This window comes from Aphelocoma coerulescens, chromosome 17 (genome assembly GCF_041296385.1).
Source record: "Aphelocoma coerulescens isolate FSJ_1873_10779 chromosome 17, UR_Acoe_1.0, whole genome shotgun sequence".
Classification (NCBI taxonomy): Eukaryota; Metazoa; Chordata; class Aves; order Passeriformes; family Corvidae; genus Aphelocoma; species Aphelocoma coerulescens.
The window spans coordinates 6,944,937-6,965,482 of record NC_091030.1 but is presented as its reverse complement, the minus strand read 5'-3'; the positions used below and the strand labels follow the sequence as shown (position 1 = coordinate 6,965,482).

Genomic DNA, 20,546 nt, shown 5'->3' with positions numbered 1-20,546 from the left:
GCAAATGAAATCCTGCAAGAACCTGCATTTTGAATGGAAGTCAAGAATGTGTCAAGCATGATGCAGCACACACTTTTTTCCCCTCTGGTTGCTGTTTTGCCTGCTCGTGCTTTTGTTACCCCGTGTCTGAGGCGCCTCGTTGCCGGCGCTGGCTGGTGGGAGCCGTGGTGTTCCTGGTAAACACACTTGTGAAAGATGTTCAGTGCTCCTCCTGCACGCCCTGCACCTCACAGAAAGCCAGATCTGAGCTCAGCTGAGATGCAGCTCTATTTAAAGCTCTCTCCCACCACTGTTTTTGGCTGAAATCAGCCTGTAATGCGTGTGTTTTAAATGTCTGGATCATGCCTAGGATATGACCTCTTAATTCAGCCAAGTTCAGTTGTGCTTTGTTAGTGCAGAAATTATTTTAAATAGTTCTGTGTATAAACACTTTCCTTTTCTCCCAAATGTGCTTATAGGGTGGGGGGGTAACTTCAGATTTCCTTTGCAAACTTTTTCAACAATTAATTTATGCAGAAATTGTATTTCAAATTTGTTACTGGCATGGGACAGAATATTCTGTTCTGGACTGGGTGACAAATGTTATTTCATGGGAAGTGGGCAAAAAAGAGAATGTGTTTTGTTGCAGGAAATTATGATTTAACTTTTGAAAAGTGGCAGGAGGAAATGCCTTTTTAGCAACAAAAACCTAACCAAGCCTGCTGATCAAATCAGTGTTTCTGCCATGCTTTCAAACTGTCAGATGCTCTACACATTTAAGCACGGAATTTTTTAAATGCTCTTCTTTTGGCTTTCTCCCTTTCTTTCCAAAAAGCTCTAAACCCAGCCCCTCTTTGAAAGGAGCAGTTGCTGGTTTGGCTCAGCAGGGCTGCTGGGCAGGCCCTGGTGTGCCAGGTGCTGCACGGAGGAACTTGCACACAAGGACTTGGTTCCTTCTGCTTTCAAAGGTGGGATTAAATCCCTCTTTTCCCTCTGCATCAAAGTGAGTGGGATTTTGCTGTTGCCTTCAGTGGAGCTGAGATCCACCCACTGTGGCTGTAGGATGGTTTTAATCTCCTGCAGGAACTTAGAAATACGGAATAACCAGTTTTATGTGACTCAATCTGAAAGAATTGAGATTTAAGAATAGCGTTTCTCTTCATGGGAAAAATTCTTTATCGTTTAATGGGGATGAAACTACTGCAGTTTTGTCAATATGAAACAAACTCCTTCAGGAATTACTTGAAAAATATGTTAAATGCAATCAAGGGCTCATCCTGTATGTTAGCTCCACGTTTTATATTGCCATGGAGGCTTTGAATGGTCAGCTCAGAAGCTGCAGGGGCATTTCCCAAGTCTTCAGGAGGGTTAATCTCTATGAAATTCCCTAAATTTGCCACATGGACAGCACAGTGAGCTGGGAATGCAGTGGGACATTGCATGGGACAGAGGGGGATTGAGGAGGTGTCAGGAGGAGCTGAGACTGATCCCGTTGGGATGTTGCCATTGGAGGGAGGTTCAGCTCTGCTGCTCAGCCCTCCATGCTCTTGAGTCATGTATATATTATAGTCCTCCACACAGGAACCTCATTATGATGCTCTTCAGTCCTCATTGCCTCAACTCAAGTCCATTATAAGTACCACGTTGGAACATGTATTTTTTGGGCTTCTGTGTGCAGCCAGGGAGCAAGCTGAAGTGCCTGTAAAATGTATATTTTATATTTAGGTATATGAAATATATATGTGGCTATGTCTGGGCGTGTGAATGTTCACCTACCTACAAAGAGAATAAATTTGATCTTTCAACTTTTATGGAGGGGGGCAAGGGGGACTTGGTGAGTTCTAGAGAAGGTGTGTGGAGGTTAGTAAAAAGTTGTTATTAAAACAAAATCCTTCATTTTGTTTTGAAGTATAATGGAATCAGGAGATGTTACAGCCAGGCTTTTTGGTGGGTTTTCCCCATCTTTCTATTTTTTTCTTTTTTTTCCTGTTTTAAGAATGAACTTTTCTACCTCAGCCTAGTCTTACTGTGTTTCAATTTTTCTTTTTCATTATCATGTTCTCTTAATGAAATCAGAAGTTTTCAGTACTTATCCCAGCCTCTCAAACCTAAAACCTGCCATCTTTATCACTGGAAGTTTCCTTCTTCTGACAGAAATCCATGTGTCTTTTACTGGTGGAGTTGGCATTTTTGGGAGTTCCCCTGGTTGAATCCTGACTTTTTTCCCTTGCATTTCTTCTTTTAGCTTATAAATACTGTTATTGTCCACAGTCTTTCTGCCAGTGGTTTGGGATCTGCCAGAACAGGCTTTTAAGGAATCACAAGGTAGAAGAAGTTCTCCTATCCCACTGTTTCTCCATGATGGCAACAGTGCTGCTTGTTTAACAGAGGGAACAAATTTAGATGGGGAGCAAATCAAGCAAACCTCTGGGGTAGGCTTTTATCTTTGGGGTCTTGGAAAAATGTGTGAGGTCTCAAATTAATTGTCCTGCTGATCCAAACCAGGATTAAAGCTTGCTTGTGTGAGTAAGGCACATGGAATGGTTTCCATGCCCTTCCAGTAGCACTGATTTATTTGATCTGTCCAGACACTCAGTCGTGGGCAGGTTTTATTTGCACAGTTTGCCTCTGAGTCAGTTTTAAATCTAGATTTTTTTTTTTAATGGGGTGGGGTTTTTTGTTTTTTTAGATGAACCTCCCTGGAAGACAGGAATCAAACACAGGTTTTTTTCGTGCCCATTAGGGTGCAGTTTTAAAATGAGATCTGTCTCAAGGGTCTGAAGGGGATAAAAGACAAGGTGGAGATGGGAGGAGGGGAGAAGCTGTTTTCCGAGGACATTATGTTTCCTGCCATTTGCTTCTTTTTTATTTATATCTCTTGCACTGACCTCACACTTTGGAAATTATGCACCTAGTTTTTTATCCCTCATTTTTGTCTTACTTTTTTTTTTTTTTTTTCCCCAGCACTGGGAAGAAGAGATGCCTCATTTTGAAACCTAAAGGGGGGAATAAGAAAAGTCCTTTGTAATATATTGCCATATTATCACTAAATCCCCTGACAGTTGTGACACAGAAGCAAGTCACCTGTCACTTAAGCTTGAGGTCTCTTTAATTTTCTCCTGGAATTCGCACCAGGCTGTCTTTAATTTGAGGCCTTTATTGGAATTCTGAAACCTTTCTGCCTCCCCGGTGCTCAGATCTATTCTGAGTGCTGTTACAGAATGTATACAATAACCAACACAGGGATTCAGAGGGGGCTGAAGCACTGTTTATTTAACACTCTGGAGGGATTTTCGTGCTTATTCGGTCCTGGCTACCCGGCTTTCAATATCGCTTTGACAACCGTTATGCCCTTCTCATTAATTTTAAACAGTTAAAACACAGGAAAAAGAGAAAAAGTTTTCATTATTAAAGTGCTTTACTTTTTAATAACAGAGGATTCTGTCCGCCAGGGGAAAGGGCAAACCTCACTAATTTCACATTCATATTAAAAAGCGCTGGGAAGGTGACACTTGGTGCTGCCAGGAGGCTTAACAAAAGGAAAGTGCTGGGGGCCGGGAGGAGCAGGCGGGGCAAGAAAGTTTTGTGTTTCACGTCAGTGGAAACTTGGTAGTGACAACAAGGAGTGGCCACATCGGGGAGGCAGCTCCACTTGGGGCTCATTAAACCTCTGCAGAGGCCCCTGGGCTGGGGATGGTCTCAGCTGATGGGAAGGCACACCTGAAGTCAAAGGCACCTCTGAAAGGAGTGTCCAGAGAAGGGCAGCAAAGCTGGGGAAGGGTCTAGAGAGTAAATCATGTGAGGAGCAGCTGAGGGAACTGGGGTGGCTGAGCCTGGAGAAAAGGAGGTTCAAGGAACACAACTCCTGGACTGACAGGAGGGTGCAGCCAGGTGGGGGTCAAGATCTGCTCCCAGGGAACAAGGACAGGAGGAGGGGGCACAGCCTCAAGCTGTGCCAGGGGAGGTTCAGGTTGGACATCAGAAATAATTGGTTCACTGGAAGGGTCGTCAAGTGTTAGAAGGGGCTGCCCAGGGAGGTCTGGAGTCCTCATCCCTGGAGCAGTTCAAGTAAAACTGGACGGGGCACTCAGTGCCATGGTTTGGTTGAGAAAATGATGGTCAGTCAAAGGTTGGAGTCGATGATCTTGGAGGTCTTTTCTGACCTAAATGATGCTGTGATTCTGTGAGCTGGGTTGTGAGCCCTTCTTGAGGGGATTGGGAGACAGCAGGGACCAGAAATCTGGGAGACTTCCTGTGTTAAAATAGCCAGGTTGTCTTTGGAAGTGCAGGTGGACAGTGAGTGAGCAGGAGCTCCAGCCCCAAGTGTGTTTGCTTTGTTGAGGTATAACCCAGTGGCTGGAAGCTGTGGGATCCTGAGTTCCAGGGAGGGCACAGTGCAGGGCATTTAAACTACATTTGAGGTCTGTCTCTGGGCACATTTACTGTTGGGTACAGAGTGGCACATCTGGGACAGCAGAACATCTTGTGTCACGTGCTGGCAGCCCCCACGGTCACTGGGGTTTGTGGTGTCAGTGGGATGTGGCTCCTCTGGACTGGCAGCAGTGCAGAGGAAAGAGGGTTTTGCAGCATTAGCATGCAGATCTGCCAGAGAAGAACAACAGGATTGCTGCCTTGGCACAGGCCTCCTCCAGAATCCCAGGAGCTGGGTGTTTGTATTCAGTCAGCCCTGCTCGGATGAGGGGTCTGACCAGTATCAAGTTGCTGCCTTGGATCTGGCACTCTTACACTTGGATGCTGGTTCCTGTCTGAGTAACACTGGAGAACTGTGGCCCTTTTCTGGGAGAGGTGCACATCCATGGATGCTTGGCTTTGCACTTTGCTGTCAGCTTTCCATCAAAAATTTCACTGGTTTTCTGCTCCACATTTCCTTTCTCTGCCTGGATCCCTTAGAGGGGGACAGAGCCTCTCTTCTCCTCCCAGTAACAGCTTGCTCCCAGGAATGTTTGTTTTCCATTTACTGAACTGCATCCTGCAGTCTGATCCCAGGAAAGCTGGAACACGTGCAAAATTGCTCTCTTGGCCTGAGGAAGTTTATTCTGTCCTGCCTTTGGTGCAAGGGGCTTGTCCTGCTCTAGAGGAGCCAAGTGATAGCAGGTCCAGTCAAATATGATGTGTTGACAGTGAGAAAACTTCATGTAGAAATCCATGCTGGAATTCATGAGAAGTTCATTTGGTTGCCTTTGTTCACAGGTCTCTTCTCTGGAGCTTGAGGGTGAATGTGGATCTCATAGCCTCCTGCCCTGGGTGTTTTGGGGAAGTGCCCAGGGGAACTTGGAATACCACTCTGAACCTGTTAGTGTAGGGTCTGGGGGGGAGTTACTCCAAATAACTCCAATGGAAACAAGCAGCAGGATCCAGCCTGTTGAACCTGGAATCAAAAAAAAAAAAAAAAAGGGAAGGGGGAAAAAAAAGCAAGGGAAAAAGATACGTGATAGATGTTAGAAAACACAAAATTAAAACTGATTTGTTCTCCCCACCACACGGCGCTCACTGGCTGCTCTGACTTTAACATCTTTATCTGGATTTTTTTTTTTTCCTCTAGTAATATTGAGAGGATTACCTTTGTTGGCCCCTGGGTAGTTGCTGTGTGATTTTACTGTTATTAAATCTATTGTAAACTGCTTCATTATTCCTGACTCAAATTCTCTCTTTCCTCTAATCCTCCCACCTCCCTGGTAGAAATCCTGTGGCGAGAACCCTCAGGAAGTCCAGGAGAGGGCCACAGTCCTGCAGACAAAATTTGAAAATCACGTCCACTCCAGCGAGGGGACTGTCCAGTGGGCAAAGAAAGGTCAGTGTGTTTCCTTCCACTTATCCCACAGGGGCTCAGATGAGCTGCCAAGGTTTTCTTCTGGGGGCAGAGCATCAGGGAAAAGGCCTGGAAGAAACATTTTGGGGCCGTTGGGCTCTGCAGGGGGTTGAGGTGGGCCCAGAAGGCTTTGTGGTGATATTAAATGTTAATTTCTGGTGTTCCCATATTAGGTGCAAATGAGATTTAGTCTTGGCTTTCAGTGGGATTCACATCCAAGGGCTCTGACCCAATCACAGGAGCGAATGGGTTGTGTGTGTTATGCTGGGAAGGGCATGGGTGACTTCCTCCATCACATCCTGGTGCAATTCCCATCAGATGCCTTCAGTTCACAGCAGGGGGGTGAATTTGAAGCCTGAAAGACAGGATGCAACTTTGACCAGGAAAGGATCTTGGACTGGAGCTGGTTGTGTGGGATGGGAGATAAATGAGAGAGGGGGCAACAACTCAAAAAGGCAGGAAGAATAAAAACTGGGATGGACTTGATAATTGTAACTGTGTGCAGATCTGGGATTTGATCTGCCATCTTTTCCAAGATGAGCAGTGTAAGAGACTTCCTTTCTTCCTCTCAGTTTGGAAAATCCAGAGGAATTGGGAGAAAGATTAAAAATTTGCTGGGGATGTGGTAGGAAAAGAAACACTGAACTATCTCCTGAGAGGAGCCAAAATGGTGGTGCAGGGTAGGCAGTGTGGGAAGTCAGGCCCCAGAGCTCCTGGCAATTACTTGGAATTTGACTGAGTTCCTGAGACAGGTCCACACAATGCAACTCTTCATGCAAGAGACTAAGCCATTCTTGCTCACTGTATTTAGGACTGGAGCCTTTCTCCTTTTTTGTGCCTGCTCTTCCCACATCTCCCTTCCTGATTGTTTTCTTTTTTACCTCGTTGCTCTGAGCCAAGTCCTGCTCTCTAAACTTGTGTAGAAGTTATTTCAGCTCTGCAGCGTTTCCAGTTGAGAGGGGTGCTGGCGAGATGAATTTTAATGGTCTGCATCATTTCTGTTTACCATTCTGTGTACCTGCTGTGTGCACCTGCATACAGGTGTGGGACAGGTGTGCCACATGTGCTCAGCTTCTGAAATCACCTTCTAAGGGGTCCAAAACCAAATGGGGAAATTGCCCTTTGAGCTATACAATGTCTGGAGAAACTGGAGAAGGGAAGGCTGTTCTCAAGATAAAAGTTAAGTTCAGCATGAAAATTATTTGGAATCTTGAGAAGTGGTTGTTCAGGAAGTCAAAGGGTGCTGTTTTTTCTCAGTGCTGTACTCACTTTTTAGCTGATGACACAGCAGAGCAACCAGAGCACCTCTTGTGACTGCCTGCTTACCCCAAATTATTCTGCATGCTTTTCATGATGTATGGCTGTATTGAGGGGCAAGGTATTTGAAATTCTGCTGTTTCACTCTTTGCTCTCCCCCCCTGCTACTGCACGTCCCGAGGCTGAAATCTCACCCCACCTCCAGCAGTTGCAGTGCTGATTTCAGTTCTTTGGGGCTTTCAAACACGTTCCTCATGCAGTGAAAGTGTTGGACTTGCTACACAAGCAGCTTGCACCCATTTTCGGATGTATGGTGTAATTACTCTTATAGCTGCTCTTTTAAATCCATTTACAGTCTTAATACATGTGACTTACCATGATCATAATCCTTCATTCTGCATGGATGAGCTTCTTGTTGTTCCCTTGGGATTTCTTGTACCCCATGCAAACTTCTAACCTGAAATGCCTGTGACAGGGACAACCAGTGAGTGACTCTGGTCCCACCTAAAAAACCTCTGTGGTTCCTCTCCACTCAGTGTCAGTGTGCACACGCCCACCCCACCCACACTTGTTGCTGACCTCATGAGCATGAATAACTTCTTTAGCCACAGAAAATACATCAGGAAATGCTGAAATGTTGTGCATCCCATTTATCTTGTACAGGAGCACTCCACCTCTTTTTCCAACTCTGCTATCTACGTATGCAAATTTTCCATTGCTGAGTGGCTTCCATAAGCCCCTCTTCCTCCCCTCTGAGCCAGGCATCATGAATAATTAACATGGCAGCTGGCTTTTGCTTTCATGGCAGACAATCAATTGGAAACTGTGCCAGAGATGCATTTGTTTCTCTCTCTTTTTCTGTTTTTCCCCATTTTCTGACCTAGTCAATGTTAATAAGCAGTGTTTGCACTGCAGCCTGCTTTCAAAAGGCGAGTGGCTCCCTGCCCGCTCTCCCCTTCTGGCTCTGGGTCCCATGTTTTTCAGACTCAAATCAAATGGTTCAGGGAAGGTGCTGCCCTTCAAACTTGATTGACTGATCAGCAGTGAGATGGGTGGGAGGAGGGGTCTGGCTGGGCCCTGCTACCTGAAGGATGAACCTCATCAAGAGTGGAGCCCCTTTTGGGAAGTGGAGGATGCTCACCCCAAGGCTTGCATGGGTGCTTCATTTCGGAGCTGTGGGGCCAGAAAGAGCTCAGGAGACTGATCCTTTTTGCCCTTGGGGTTACAGAAAGGATAAGGAAGCAAACCTTGCTTTTCTCCTCCTGGTTACCCAGTTTTACAGCAGTTGAGCATTTTGCCTCCTCCTTTCTGTCCTCAGCACCCATGTGTGGAGAGGGACAGCAGAGTCACAGGAGCCCAGTGCTGTGGCACAGTGCTGGTGTCCATGGTGGTTTTGGTGCATCCCTCCCTGCTGCTCCCACCTGCTCTGGCAAAGTGCCTCCCAGTTTATCCAGCCCTGCTGAGACCGTGCCCTGGGGCCAGTGCTGGGGGCTGGCTGCCAGCTGAGAGCCTGGTGAACAGGTTATGTCACCTGTCTCCCTTTCATATCTCATTACCCTCTCATCCCCTTTAAAATAACAACAAACCAACCCATCTAACCCCCATTTATGTATAGCACACCAGGTGTTTTCTTTTCTCCTTTGATTTTCCACACTTATATTTCCTGTAGAAAAATGGGGAGGCACAAGTGCAAAGGACCAGTCTAAATCCTCTGTCTTACATGAGCACAAGTCCAAATCCCACTCCAAGCCAGTACATGTTACCTTAGACTTGTGTTGGTGTGGCAAAAACTCTGAACAGCTCGGGCAGTTTGTTCTGTGGCATCAAGATGAGGAACCCTTTACTTGAATTATGGCCTGACCAGCACTGTTACCAGTCTTGTTTTCCTAAAGCTCTGTCTCTTTGATCACAAAATCATAAAAGAATTTCAACTTTAAAAAAAAAAACAAAAAACAATAAAGCTTTCAGTATCTGGCCACTCTAATTGCACATAAAAGCCAGAAAACATGGCTCTGGCAACACTGAGAGGTCTAAAGAGCTGATAGTAAAGATTTAAAAAAGAATCTCATCCACAAAGGTCTTAATTTCAGTCTTGTGGGTGCTGTAATGAAGCTCTGAGCTGCTTGGAGGTGAGGCAGTTTCCTGGGCTGGGATTTTGACCTGCAGGTCCAGCCAGGCTCTCAGTTCAGCTCTGGGTGAGTGCCTTGCAGCTCTGCCTGGTTCTGTGTGCTCTGACTCAAAGCTGTAGCCAATACAGATGTCTGTCAGGACTTTGGGAAAAGGGGAGCCTTTGACACTTTGATTCTCTAACTCTGATCTGGGGAGTTGGTACCAGCAGCTTTTCCTCTCTGCATGGCTGTGGGAGGTGAGCTCAGCCTTCATAATAAGGGGATCTTTAGTATCAGCCATTTCAAATGTTGTGAGACAGGCAGCTATATTAGCTCCAATGGGACTGAATTCAAAGCGGGAGCAAGTTCTTATTGTTCCCTTTGAAGAGTTACATCTTCTCATAGGTGAATTTGACCAATAACTTTATGAAAAAAAAAAGCAGCAGAACAGGGTTTTTGAGAGCATTTGAGCTGGTTTATAAGCCCTCAGAAGGATGGCCTTCAGACGAGACACCAAGACAGCATTTGGAATTTAGCATTCTCTTTTTTGGGAAAACACAGGTCTCTGGGTGCTCAGAAGCCTCTAAAAGAGCAGCATTGTGAAATTGGGAAGAAGGTGCAAAAAACTCAATCTCTTCTTCTCATCGATTGGGAAAAGGAGTTCGCTTTGCTCAGTAAACAGAGCTTTGATGGATTCCCTGGGTCCTTCCAGGAGCTGATCTGCTAAAATGACATTTTTATTACTGTTCATAAACTCCAATCTCCGGCTGCTGCCAAGAGATTAGACATAAGCTGTGGGCAAACTTGCTGGTCTGGTGGCTCAACAGGCAAGGGCAGGAGAGGTGAGAGTTTAGAGCATGCTGCTGTCGGGAAGGAGAGGGAGAGGAAGATGCAGGTGGTGGTTTGGAGTGAGGGCTGGGGGGACACAGGAGGTTTAGCAAGCAGAGGAGCAGCAGGGGATTGAAGGGAGGCATTTTCTGAGCTGTCGAGTTTCCTTGCTGGAAGTCCCTGTATTCCCAGAGCTGGGGACAGCCCGGGTGTAGTTAATGTTCCGGGGACGGGGAGGAGCAGAGGTAGTGCTCATATTAGTGGATGATTGTCTTTAGAGCAATGAGCCCTGAGGGAAGGGCATTACAGGAATATAAAGATGGGAAGGGAAATTTGCACACAGTTCTATTATTTTTCCCTTTTGAGAAGGTGAGCTCTGCTCTCAGTGTGCTGATGAGTCAGGAAATCCATCCGGCTCTCAGATATTTATAAGGGACTAGCTGGTAACTGGTGAAAAATGCATGGACTACTGGGACTCTGATATCAGAGGAGTCTTCCTATGCCATCTCCATGCTTCTCTTTCTTTGTCCCTGCATCTCTGTTCCCTCTCTCCTCTTATCTGCTGCCACTCAATGACTCTTGAGAGATGTGCTACAAACATCACCTTTTGTGGCCAAAGGGGTATCCTTGCAGGAGGCAGCCCCAGTGCAATTCAGTGGAGCTTTGTTTCAGTTCCTGACACCTCCCCAGCACCTACCTTCCCCTTTTGGGATTGTACTAGTACTATGCAACCTTCACAGATTTTTAACATGCCAACCTCTTCTGCCAGCTGCTGACCAGAAGGTGTCCCAAAGGACCAGACCAGTGTCCTTTCAGCTGGAACAGCTGAATCTTTAAGTGTGTATATATATATATAAAAATGCAGCAGCAAAGGGAATTCACTGGGGTTTTTTTCTTCCCCTCAGCACTGCAGTCTTTCCTTTGTGCCTATACCGCCTATCCCAGGAACCTCAAGCACATCTTCCACATCAAATCTCTTCACCTGGGTCACGTGGCCAAGAGCTTTGGGCTGAGAGATGCCCCACAGAACCTGACTGCTCTTCCAACTGCAGGCTCAAAGAAGAAAACCAAACCAGGACCAAAAAGGTAGGTCAGGCTGATGTTCCTGAGCCAAGGAGCACCGGGTGACACGCTGGGCTGTGCTTTGCTCCTCAGGGTGGTTGTGCTTGCTCCAGGAATCGAGTGTAAATCAAAGGGCAGATCTGATGGTAGAAATGATCCTTCTGCAAACCTGTAGGTGTGAGTAGTTCTGGCAAAAGCATTTCTGAAAAATCCTGTGGGATCTTTCCCAGGAAGAGTCTGCAGCAAACCCAGAGTTGCAGCTCTGTTCCCTCTGGTGTATGCACGGGGCTGTTCTGGGTACTCCTGTTCTGTGTAAGGAATTGGAGACTCCCCAGTGCTACTGGAGGAGCCCTGAACCCTCTTCTGTGCTTGCAAGAGAGCTGAAGGTGCTCAGTACATCTGATCCTGGCTCCTCTGAGTTGGTTCCACAGGACAGATAATCCTCTCTTTTGGGATCAGGACAAGCTGTCTTCCCTGGTGCAATGGCAGGATCTAAACCTCTGGCTTGCAGTAAAATCACTGCAATAATTCAAAGGAGGAAAATCTTTTTCCATTATCAGCAGCAATTGTGACTCTTTCCATGCAATTGTTGCTACAAACTCCGTTAGCAAACCTTAGCCATGCAATTAAAGCACTAATCCACATAATTGTTCCAGGGCTGGGCACTTCTCTTGCACATGTACCTATCCTGTGAAAAGAAAAAATGCAAGGGGAAGGGATTTTAAAATAAAAAGTTGGAGCCTGCATTGTCCTGCTTTCAGAAGCCACCAGGGACAGGCCACTGCTCTGCCTCCTGCTCCAGCTGACCCTCCTCAGCAGATGGGCAACAGGATGGGAATGCCCCTGTGAGCAGGGGATTTAACGGAGCTTTATTTCGGGAAGAATAGCCTGATTAGCTGATAAAGAGCATGTAAGATGGTATGGGGTGGGCTTTGATGTCTTGCTGGCCCAGCAGGGTGTCAAGCTATGACTGACAGTAGCGTGTCACAGGATTACTTGGCCTGTAACAATGCCTCTCTCTGTTCCTGTGATGTTGCTACTCTGTTAGAGCTACTTTTTCCCTTGTTACAAACCTCTTTTAGACAGGGGTTCCTCCTCCCCAAGTCTTCATCCCATTATAGCACAGACAAGCTCAGGATACAGTAGGTATTTACACGCAGGACTTGTCGGGTTGGGGAATGTGGAGGTGTTGGAACAAATGGTCTGAGAGTGATTTGAGAGCTCATTTGCACGTGGATCATAGAATTGCAGCTCAGGGAAAGTGGGCAGACTTTGCACAGCTCAGTCACAGCTCAGGCTCCAGATTTCAAATCCGGGAGCATCTGGAAAGTTAAAACTCTGCAAAAAATAGCCAAAGTTGTGATGTGCAACAATTGTTCCTGCCCGTGAAACTTGCTTCTAATCAGCTTTCTGTGTGTGCTTAAAAAAAATAAATAAATAGAGAGGGTATATTAGTATTTATAGGATAGTTTAGAGAAAGTGAATATAGATTCAAATTCAGTCTGCACTTGCATAAATCCAAGGTAGTTCTATTAACTTAGAGAATTGCTTTTGATTTCACACTGACAAAGCAGAAAGCAAAACTTAGCCTGCCATTTACAAGACAAATGGTTTCTAATTGTAAAATGCAAGGCTTGAAATTATAACAGCACAGCCACAGAGCAATCATTTAAATTATATTTCTCACATGATGCTGTGAGTGTTGGTTGTCGTATTACACATTGTCTCCCAACATCCGATACTGGTTTTTAATCAGGCTGCTCACTAAAGCCTCATCTCTCAGCACCTGCCTAGAGAATAAAGAGCAGGCACTCCAGGTTGAAAGTGGGGTAAAGGCAATCATTAAATGTTTCCTTAAGAGGACAAAGAAAACTTTTCATTTCTTTTGAAGTCTCCTTTTGTGCTTCGCGCCTCCTCGGAGAGCCTGCTTGGGGAAGGTGAGACAGTGAGAGGGAGCAGCCAGGTGGGTGATGTTTCAGTGCTGAAAAGTGGGAGCAGCCCTCTCCTCAATGCCCATGGAAGCTTCCATGTGTTTTTCAGAGGTCTTTGTGCAAACCAGCTGTCCCCTTAGCTGTAGTGGATCTTGCAAAACCCAATCTTGAAGATGGGAACATAATTGCTCGCGATGTTTTTTGAAAGTTGCAATGCTGTGTTTAGGTGGGAGATGAGCACAAGAACCAGATACTGCATATTGAATTACAGTACAGCAGCTTAGTAAGTGTCTGGGCTCATGCTTTGACTGCAGGGTAGAGGCAAGGAAGCTGATCCCACTTCCATTGAGGGATTAGCTGTCCTTGGTTCACTGTGGAGTCGCAGCACGCCGAGGAAGTGGCTGACAGGCCAGATAGACTTGTCTTTTGACTCCTTCACAATGCAGATGCCAAAGACCCACTGCCATTCCACCATGCATCCCTGTGCTGCTCAGTCCTTTGCATTCTGGATCAGTGGGCTTTCATGGGAATCTGTGGCAACTGAGGGACTGCTTTCCTTTTGAACTCAGGAAGGTCAGTGTGTGCCCCCAAAGGGTTTCACTGCAGGGAGGAGTCACAACTTAATTTGGCTTTTTTGTGAGTTCAAGCCATTACAAAGAAAGAGATGAATCTTTAGTTCAGCTGATTCTGTGGAACAAGTTGCTACAGGAATCTCAGATGCAAGAAATGCTCAGAAAGATTGAATTTACTTGTGAGTATCAAGAATTGCTACAGCATATGCAAAAAGTGATACAAAAACAAAGGTGAAAACCCCCTCGTGCTTCAGAGTTTAAGTCCAGCCCTTAACTAAAACGGGATCAGGAAGAGGTGTCCAGGGTGCTTCTGTTTGAGAGCACTGCTGTACATCATTATCACAGTGCCATTGCTCTGATGTGAGGATGGGCATGGCCTGAAGGCTCTGGCTGCAAGATCACTGTGTTAATTCATTCTTCAGCATGGTCAGATAGAATCACACAACTCCTGGGAAATGGACCTTGTAGCCCTGTGTCCTCCACATGGCCAGGGCAGCAGTCTCCTATGGGTGAAAACTTGTAGCCTTTTACCTTCTCTCCCACCTCACATCCTCAGTTCCACTTTTGAACATCTTGGGATGGACAGTTTTGAAAAGACTAATACAGGGCTTGTGACTCAGGGCTGCAGCTGGGCCTCCCTGCACAGAAATTGTCTCATCATTAGAAGCACTTTGCCTGCCAGTTTCATGTGCACATTTAGAGCTTTCCTGATATCACTGAATCAGTCAAAATGCAAGTTTGGAATTCTGCCCACTGGGCATTTCACTTGGTTTGGGCAGTCTGCTCTAGAAAGCCAAACTGGAGCTCAGGTAAGAGCATGTATCCATGGGCAGATGAAGCCACAAATTAGAGACATGGCTGCTGTGAAAGGAAACATCACCATCACTCTTCCTTAAGGCAGTCTAGGGACACAGGTGAGACCTGGTTACCACATCATGATGCTGTAAAAAAAGTCCTCTGATGAAATTAAAGTTTTATAGTTGTGAAATCCTCTGATTGTTTCCTGCATACAGCAATGCCCTTTGTTACTGTCCTGTTCCACTGTGGCTGCAGCACAGAGCCTTTGCTCCATCTCTGAGCAAGTTAACAGCTCTGCACAAAGAGCTGGAAAACCAAAAATTGTCATCTCTCTCTCTAACTGAAGTATATTCTGTCCTGTAGCTGGGAAAGGGCCTGACAGAAGCAAGACCTGGGAGGTTCCCAACCTCCCAGTGCTGCTTTTGTCCTTTTTCCATAGGGTGAAGACCAAGGCATGAAAGTTCATGGCAGTGAAAGTGGGACTGGGATTTCTGTGTAGCTGAAATGCATTTGACTTCAGTAGGGCAAGGTGGGCTTTGCAGTTCAGCACGTCCCAGTGTGGAGACCACCCTGCCCTGAGTGTTCTGGAACAGGCTTGGTGCTCATTCTGGCTGGGTAATAATTTTCCTCAATCTTCTCAAGCGTCTGCATCAGCTGGGAACAGAGGACCTGGGCCATCTGTTGACCTGTCGAGAGCAGGGTAGGATTGCTGATGGATTTCTTGCCCCCACTGCAAAAACAACAGCAGCAAAACCAACCCAAACAGGGTTGCATTGGCTGCAGATGGTTCATCCAACGCTGTGAGTAGGAAAAGCAGGTGTTGCAGCAGCCTTGGCCCAGAGGTAACCCAGCTCTGCTGCTGGCACAGTGTCAAGGAGCTGTTGGAGATGCTGTCAGGCAGATTGATGGTGCAATCCACGTTGAAATGTTTTCTGATAAATGGAACAGCCTCCTCGGGTCTCCTCCAAGACACACCATGAGTTCTAGGACTGTGCGTCAGAACTTCATCCTCCTTCTTCCTCAGCTGGAGCAGTTTGGGAGCCTTTGGTTGCTCTGAGGTGGTTAAAGGTCACTACACCTGGGCACTGCATTGCAGCAGCATCTCACACAGCAAGACAAAGGAGCAGGCAGTGATGCCAACCAGGTTGAGAGACACCTCTAAGAACAAGCTCACTCACCACTGAGGTGAAAAGATGAGCAGAGGCAGCTTCTGAGCCAGCAAACAATACCCAAGGAACCCTTGAGCAAAGCAGACTTGAGAGTCAAAGGGCCACAAGACCCAGGAGAAGGAGACCAGTTCCAAACCTTCCAGATTTCCTCAGAGATGGGTTGGGCAGCACCAGCATCCCTAAGATCACTGTGGCTCCCGAGTGGGGAAGAGGAGCAGCATGCTGGGAATAGCTCTGTAGGTGGGTGTAGAAGGGAACTGAAGTAGAGGAAAGAAGGATTTTACTCTTTCTTTCACTGGACACTTTTTCTTCCAGATGTTCCTCTCCTGCCTTTTCCTCACTCAGTGATGTATTTAGCAAGATTCCCAAGATTCTCATGTTTAAACAGTGAATAAAATAATTCCAGTTTTCTGGAGAAGAATAGATTTTTTTTTTTTGCCTTCAAAACTTTGGCCTGGTCTTTTCCAGCCTTTCAGGAGATAACAAAGTCATCTGGGGACAGACAGTTCCTCTGTTTCCTTACTGTCTCTCTGCTGATGGTCTTGGTACCAGCTTTAGTGAGGTTGCAGCTTAATTACAGATGTGCACAGGCAGCTCTAAACCTGAGTCTTTTGTTCCTTCCTCTGTCTCAATATACCGTGATACCTAGACATGAGATCACAGCAAGAGATGCTGATAATCCATGTGTTTTTCCAGTGATGGGAACATGGGTTCTGTCTGTGTTGCAAATGCAATCTTACATTTACAGCCTTTCTGTGAAGCTTTTTGCCACAGTATCGCCACACAGCTCCCTTAAATTAACATCCCAGCAGCCCTCAGCAACAGGGAAAACACAGGGAGCTGGGAGAATGGACATGGAGGCCAAAGAGATGAAATACCTTGCCCAAGGATGCTCAGGGGATGAATGCTAAGGCCTTGCTGGTTCTCCTGGGCTTTGTCTCATAATGTTGGGGAGGAAAGGTGCCCTGTGGTTATCTTGCTGCTCTGGCAGAGCCCCAGAGACTGTCACCAATTGAGCAGAGAGGGGAATTCACAGCTTTACAGCAGAAATCAGGGCTCCTGAGCTGGTGCACTGTCCTGGTGTGCTGTCACTGCAGGCTGGTGCTGGTGCTGTTGCCTGTAGCTCTTCCATCTCGTAGTTAAACGGGGCCTTGACAGCTGTTTTTCTTCTGTCCGTGATGAGCACAGGTTCCACAGCACAACTCCATTGATTTTTGTGGCCCCGGGTTAGAGGGAGAAAGCTCCCTTTTCCCTGCATCCCTGCTTTCCAGTGTACAGCTGATCACCTCAGCAGGAAGTATTGATTTACTAATTGGGCAGCGATTTCACCTGATTGATAATAAAGTGTTGGACAGCCTCCCTGCTGAGCTGCAGCTACTGGTGGATTCCTTGTCCTTTTGCAGCAGATAGTTCCCTGTTGTTAAGTAAACTGGTCTGTTGCTTGGAAACCCAGGAATTACTGTAGTAAATGCTTGGAGACAACAATCAAAGTGTCAAATAGGAACTTTACCCACTGGTGGAGGGGGCTGAGCAGAGGCTACACCTGCACAAGCTGTGGGAAGGGAGCAAGCAAATACCCCAGGCAGCCAAGAGTTCACTTCCCTTGTCTTCCCTGTGTGTTTGGCCTGTTGAATGCGTTGATCCATTGCTGCAGCCAAAAATTCTTCCTTCTCTATCATCCCCAGCGTGGGTTTGGACACCTGAAGGGACTTTGAGGCAGTGCTGTAAGGTGTCACCTCTAGGACTGCTGAGTCCCTGTGTTACCACCAAAGCCCGCTGGCGTGGCTGTGGGGCTGCTGTTCAGTTCCCTCATGTGCAGAAGGACAGACAGATTTCTGTTCTGGTTTTCTGGAAATACTTGAGATCTGTTACAGGTCCTTACTAGAACTTGCTCAGAGAGGGGCACTCTGGAGGTGTTCAAGGCCAGGCTGGAAGGGCTCAGGTTGGACCTGGTCTAGTGAAAGGAACAAGATGATCTTTAGGGTCCCTTCCAACCCAAACCAGTCTGTGACTCTGTGATGATAAAGAGGAGGGTGGGACATGCCAACACCAGTAGCTGTGGACACCCTGTTGTGCCCAGGACCATGGGAATGAGGTATGGAATGACTGGTCCTGCACCCAAGAGATTGCATTTTAAATAACTGAGGGTGAGCTTTGCCCAAGGTTATAGAGCAGGACGGTGGCAGAACTTGTGGTGGAAAAATGCTGAGTGAGTTTTTATATTTATAGCTGGCAGTTTAGGGCTACAGGGACATCCATGTTGGAGTTTGGTGGCCAGGCAAAATGCAGCTACCCTTGCAAAAGCCAGTCTCTGGAGAGGGAGGCTGTGAGGTGCATGTGATGGCTGCAGGACACGGCAAGAAAAGATCTGTTGGGTTTAGACTCATGACATTCTAATATTTTCCCTGGTTTGTTTGGGAGGGGGTTGTGTTTTCAAGCTCTGGATTTGAGCTCTGGTTATAAAATGTTTCTATTGTTTAATGTCATCAGGCTGTTAGGTTGTTTTTTATTATTATTATTATTATTATTATTATTATTATTATTATTTTATTTTCAAAGTGCTGTGTCACCTCATTCATCAGCCTTCAGGCACACAAGCTTCCCTCCTTCTCCCCACCACCCCTGCAAGAGCATTTGTACAGAACAAAGGCTTGCTTTTAAAAACGCCATGATATTTTGCCACCTTTGTGAAAACCTGTCACAACAATACCTAATTTTGCATGAGACAGAATTTCAAATCAAGCCTCAAGGAAAGGGAGCTGCTCCTTCTCTAATGCACGACTGTCAGTGGTGTTGCAGGAACCCACCCAGCAGGAGGAGGGGGATCTTAATTCCTCTGCTCTTCCCTCTGCCCAGGTCTGAGCTGCTCAAGAAGACCCACGGCAAACGCCGCCTCGCTGAGATCCTGCGCTCTGAATATTCCAGTGGGATGGACACCGCTGGAGCCAAGGTCAAGAAGAAGAGGAAAAAGCAGAGAAAAGCTGGCAACCAGCAGATTCCAACATAAGCCAGGGCCTTCCAGTCATCGGCTGCAAAAGCTGCTTGAGTGCCTCAGCCGGGGGTCAGGGTGACCTGCCAAATCAACTGAGGAGTGCTTCAATTTATCAGGCAAATGTGGGAGGGATCCTGGGCATCTTGGCCTCCTCCCCTTCATTGGATAGGTCCAAATGGAATGGAATCTAGGCGTGTCCTGTTGGCACTGCTGCAATCCAGTGTGGCCTCCTGAAGATGCGCCGTGCTCCTAAGGTGGCTTTTTAGCAAGAAAAATAAAAAAAGGTTAAATATGATTTTCAGAGGAATGTGATGTGTGTGCAACATAAAAGTGAGGCAAGAGTGAGCAGGCAGGAGGTGCTTTTCTGTTTAAGGAGCACTCCACAATCACTTCACTTGCTGTTTCCAACCAGGTAAACGTGGCAGGAGAGGTGTCCCAGGAGCACAATGGAGAGGGGAGGCTGCCCTGTCCCCTGTCACTGTAAAGGGAGCACTTCTGCTCTTGTCTCAGGTAATGAAGCCACATTGCTGCCACCTCCTCTCCTGTCCTCTGTGCACTGGGGCAAGGTCTGTCCCTGGTCACTGTTAGGCAGAATTGCCACCTGCAGTGATGCCAGTGGCAGGATTGTGGAGAGCTCTTCAGTGTGCTGACACACGGTCACTTTGGGGCAAAGCTCATGGGCACAGAACTCCTGAGTTTGGGAACAAAGGTTGTCACTGTGGGAAGGAGCCAGAGTGCAATGCAGCAGTCTCCAAACTTCTCCTTGCCTGCAGCATGTTGTCATTCCAAATAATGTAACACAGAGGGAGCATGAGATGTCTCACCTCTCCAAACATTAAAGCCTTTGCAGGCTCTTGCCAACACTTGCCAGTAGTGACCCAGCCTTTTGGGGTTCTCTGCCTTGCCTGGGCCTATTTTGAGCTAATGGATTTCACTTCTTGCTTTTCCCACTTGCCATCCATCTCGTTCCCATCAGAGAATTGGGACACTGGATGTCCCCAAATGTGCTGAGACTGGCACTTGTTCACTGTAGTGTGTGAAGTGAAACCCAAACTCCCCTGTGAGTGGGAAAGTGCCCCCAAAGCCTGCAGGAGATTTCCCAACCCCCCCAGTTCCTACAGGTGAGCACCCACCTCCCTCTCCATGTTCCTCCCTCTGCTTCTTGCACCCCCTCCTAGAACACAAGCACGAAGCAGGGCACAGGTGAAAACAGCACAAACCCTGCCAAAACACAACTTCCTGCTACCTGCACGTGTCTTCCTCGAGGAAAGGGGTGAGGAAGAGCAGCCCACTCGTGACCTCAGCCAGGCATGTTTAATGCAGAAGCAGAAAATGCTCAAATAGTGGCAATTGCAGATGTCAGAAGGAAAAAAAGTACTGAAAAAGGAGTATAAACAGATGAAAATGATGCCTTGTAAATGCAGAATTGAGGGCACCTACTTTGGGCTGTAGTGAGTCATACAAAGGCTTGTAGGAGAGAAGCAATCAGCCCCAAAGTATTTAATTTCTGAAGTGAAGGTAACTTTTGAGAACCAGAATTTTTATTTCCTCCCAGTTATCAAACACTCCGATTTCACTGCAATACTTCTTTGAACACTTCTGAAAGATTATAAAAAGGCTCCAGTATCAAATTAACCATGATTTTGCAGAGAGAATGAAGTTACAAGCATTTATTAGATGAAAATAAAATCACAACAAAGCCCACCTGATTTTGTTATGAGAACTGTTTGGAAGAGCAATCAGGTTTAAGCCAAATGTCAACTTAAACAGAAAAGAAACCCCTGAGGATGAAAATGACTCAGAGTGATGCAGAGAGTAAGTTTGGGAATGATCTTGTGCATGAGGGGAAAATACATGACCTTCACCTGGCTGACTGTCACGCAGGAATTAATAGGGACTATTGGCAAATTCATGGTAGTGGCAATAAAGGGCAACAGCCATAGGTGAGAAACACCAGGAGATCTCATTGCTGCCTGCATTAACTGGGCATGAAACAGTACAAATGGTTATGATGAATAAA

At 46.6% G+C, this 20,546-nt stretch overlaps 1 protein-coding gene across 1 annotated transcript in view; it reads left to right on the top strand.

Moving 5' to 3' along the window:
* Window positions 1-20,542, top strand: part of DDX31 (DEAD-box helicase 31) — a 45,411-nt gene extending 24,869 nt beyond the window's left edge. The window contains exons 18-20 of the mRNA XM_069032170.1: window positions 5,680-5,791; window positions 10,908-11,088; window positions 18,391-20,542. Coding sequence (XP_068888271.1) covers window positions 5,680-5,791; window positions 10,908-11,088; window positions 18,391-18,541 — 444 coding nt within the window. The 3' untranslated portion in view covers window positions 18,542-20,542. The remainder of the gene's footprint in view (window positions 1-5,679; window positions 5,792-10,907; window positions 11,089-18,390) is intronic.
* The last annotated feature ends 4 nt before the right edge of the window (window positions 20,543-20,546 follow it).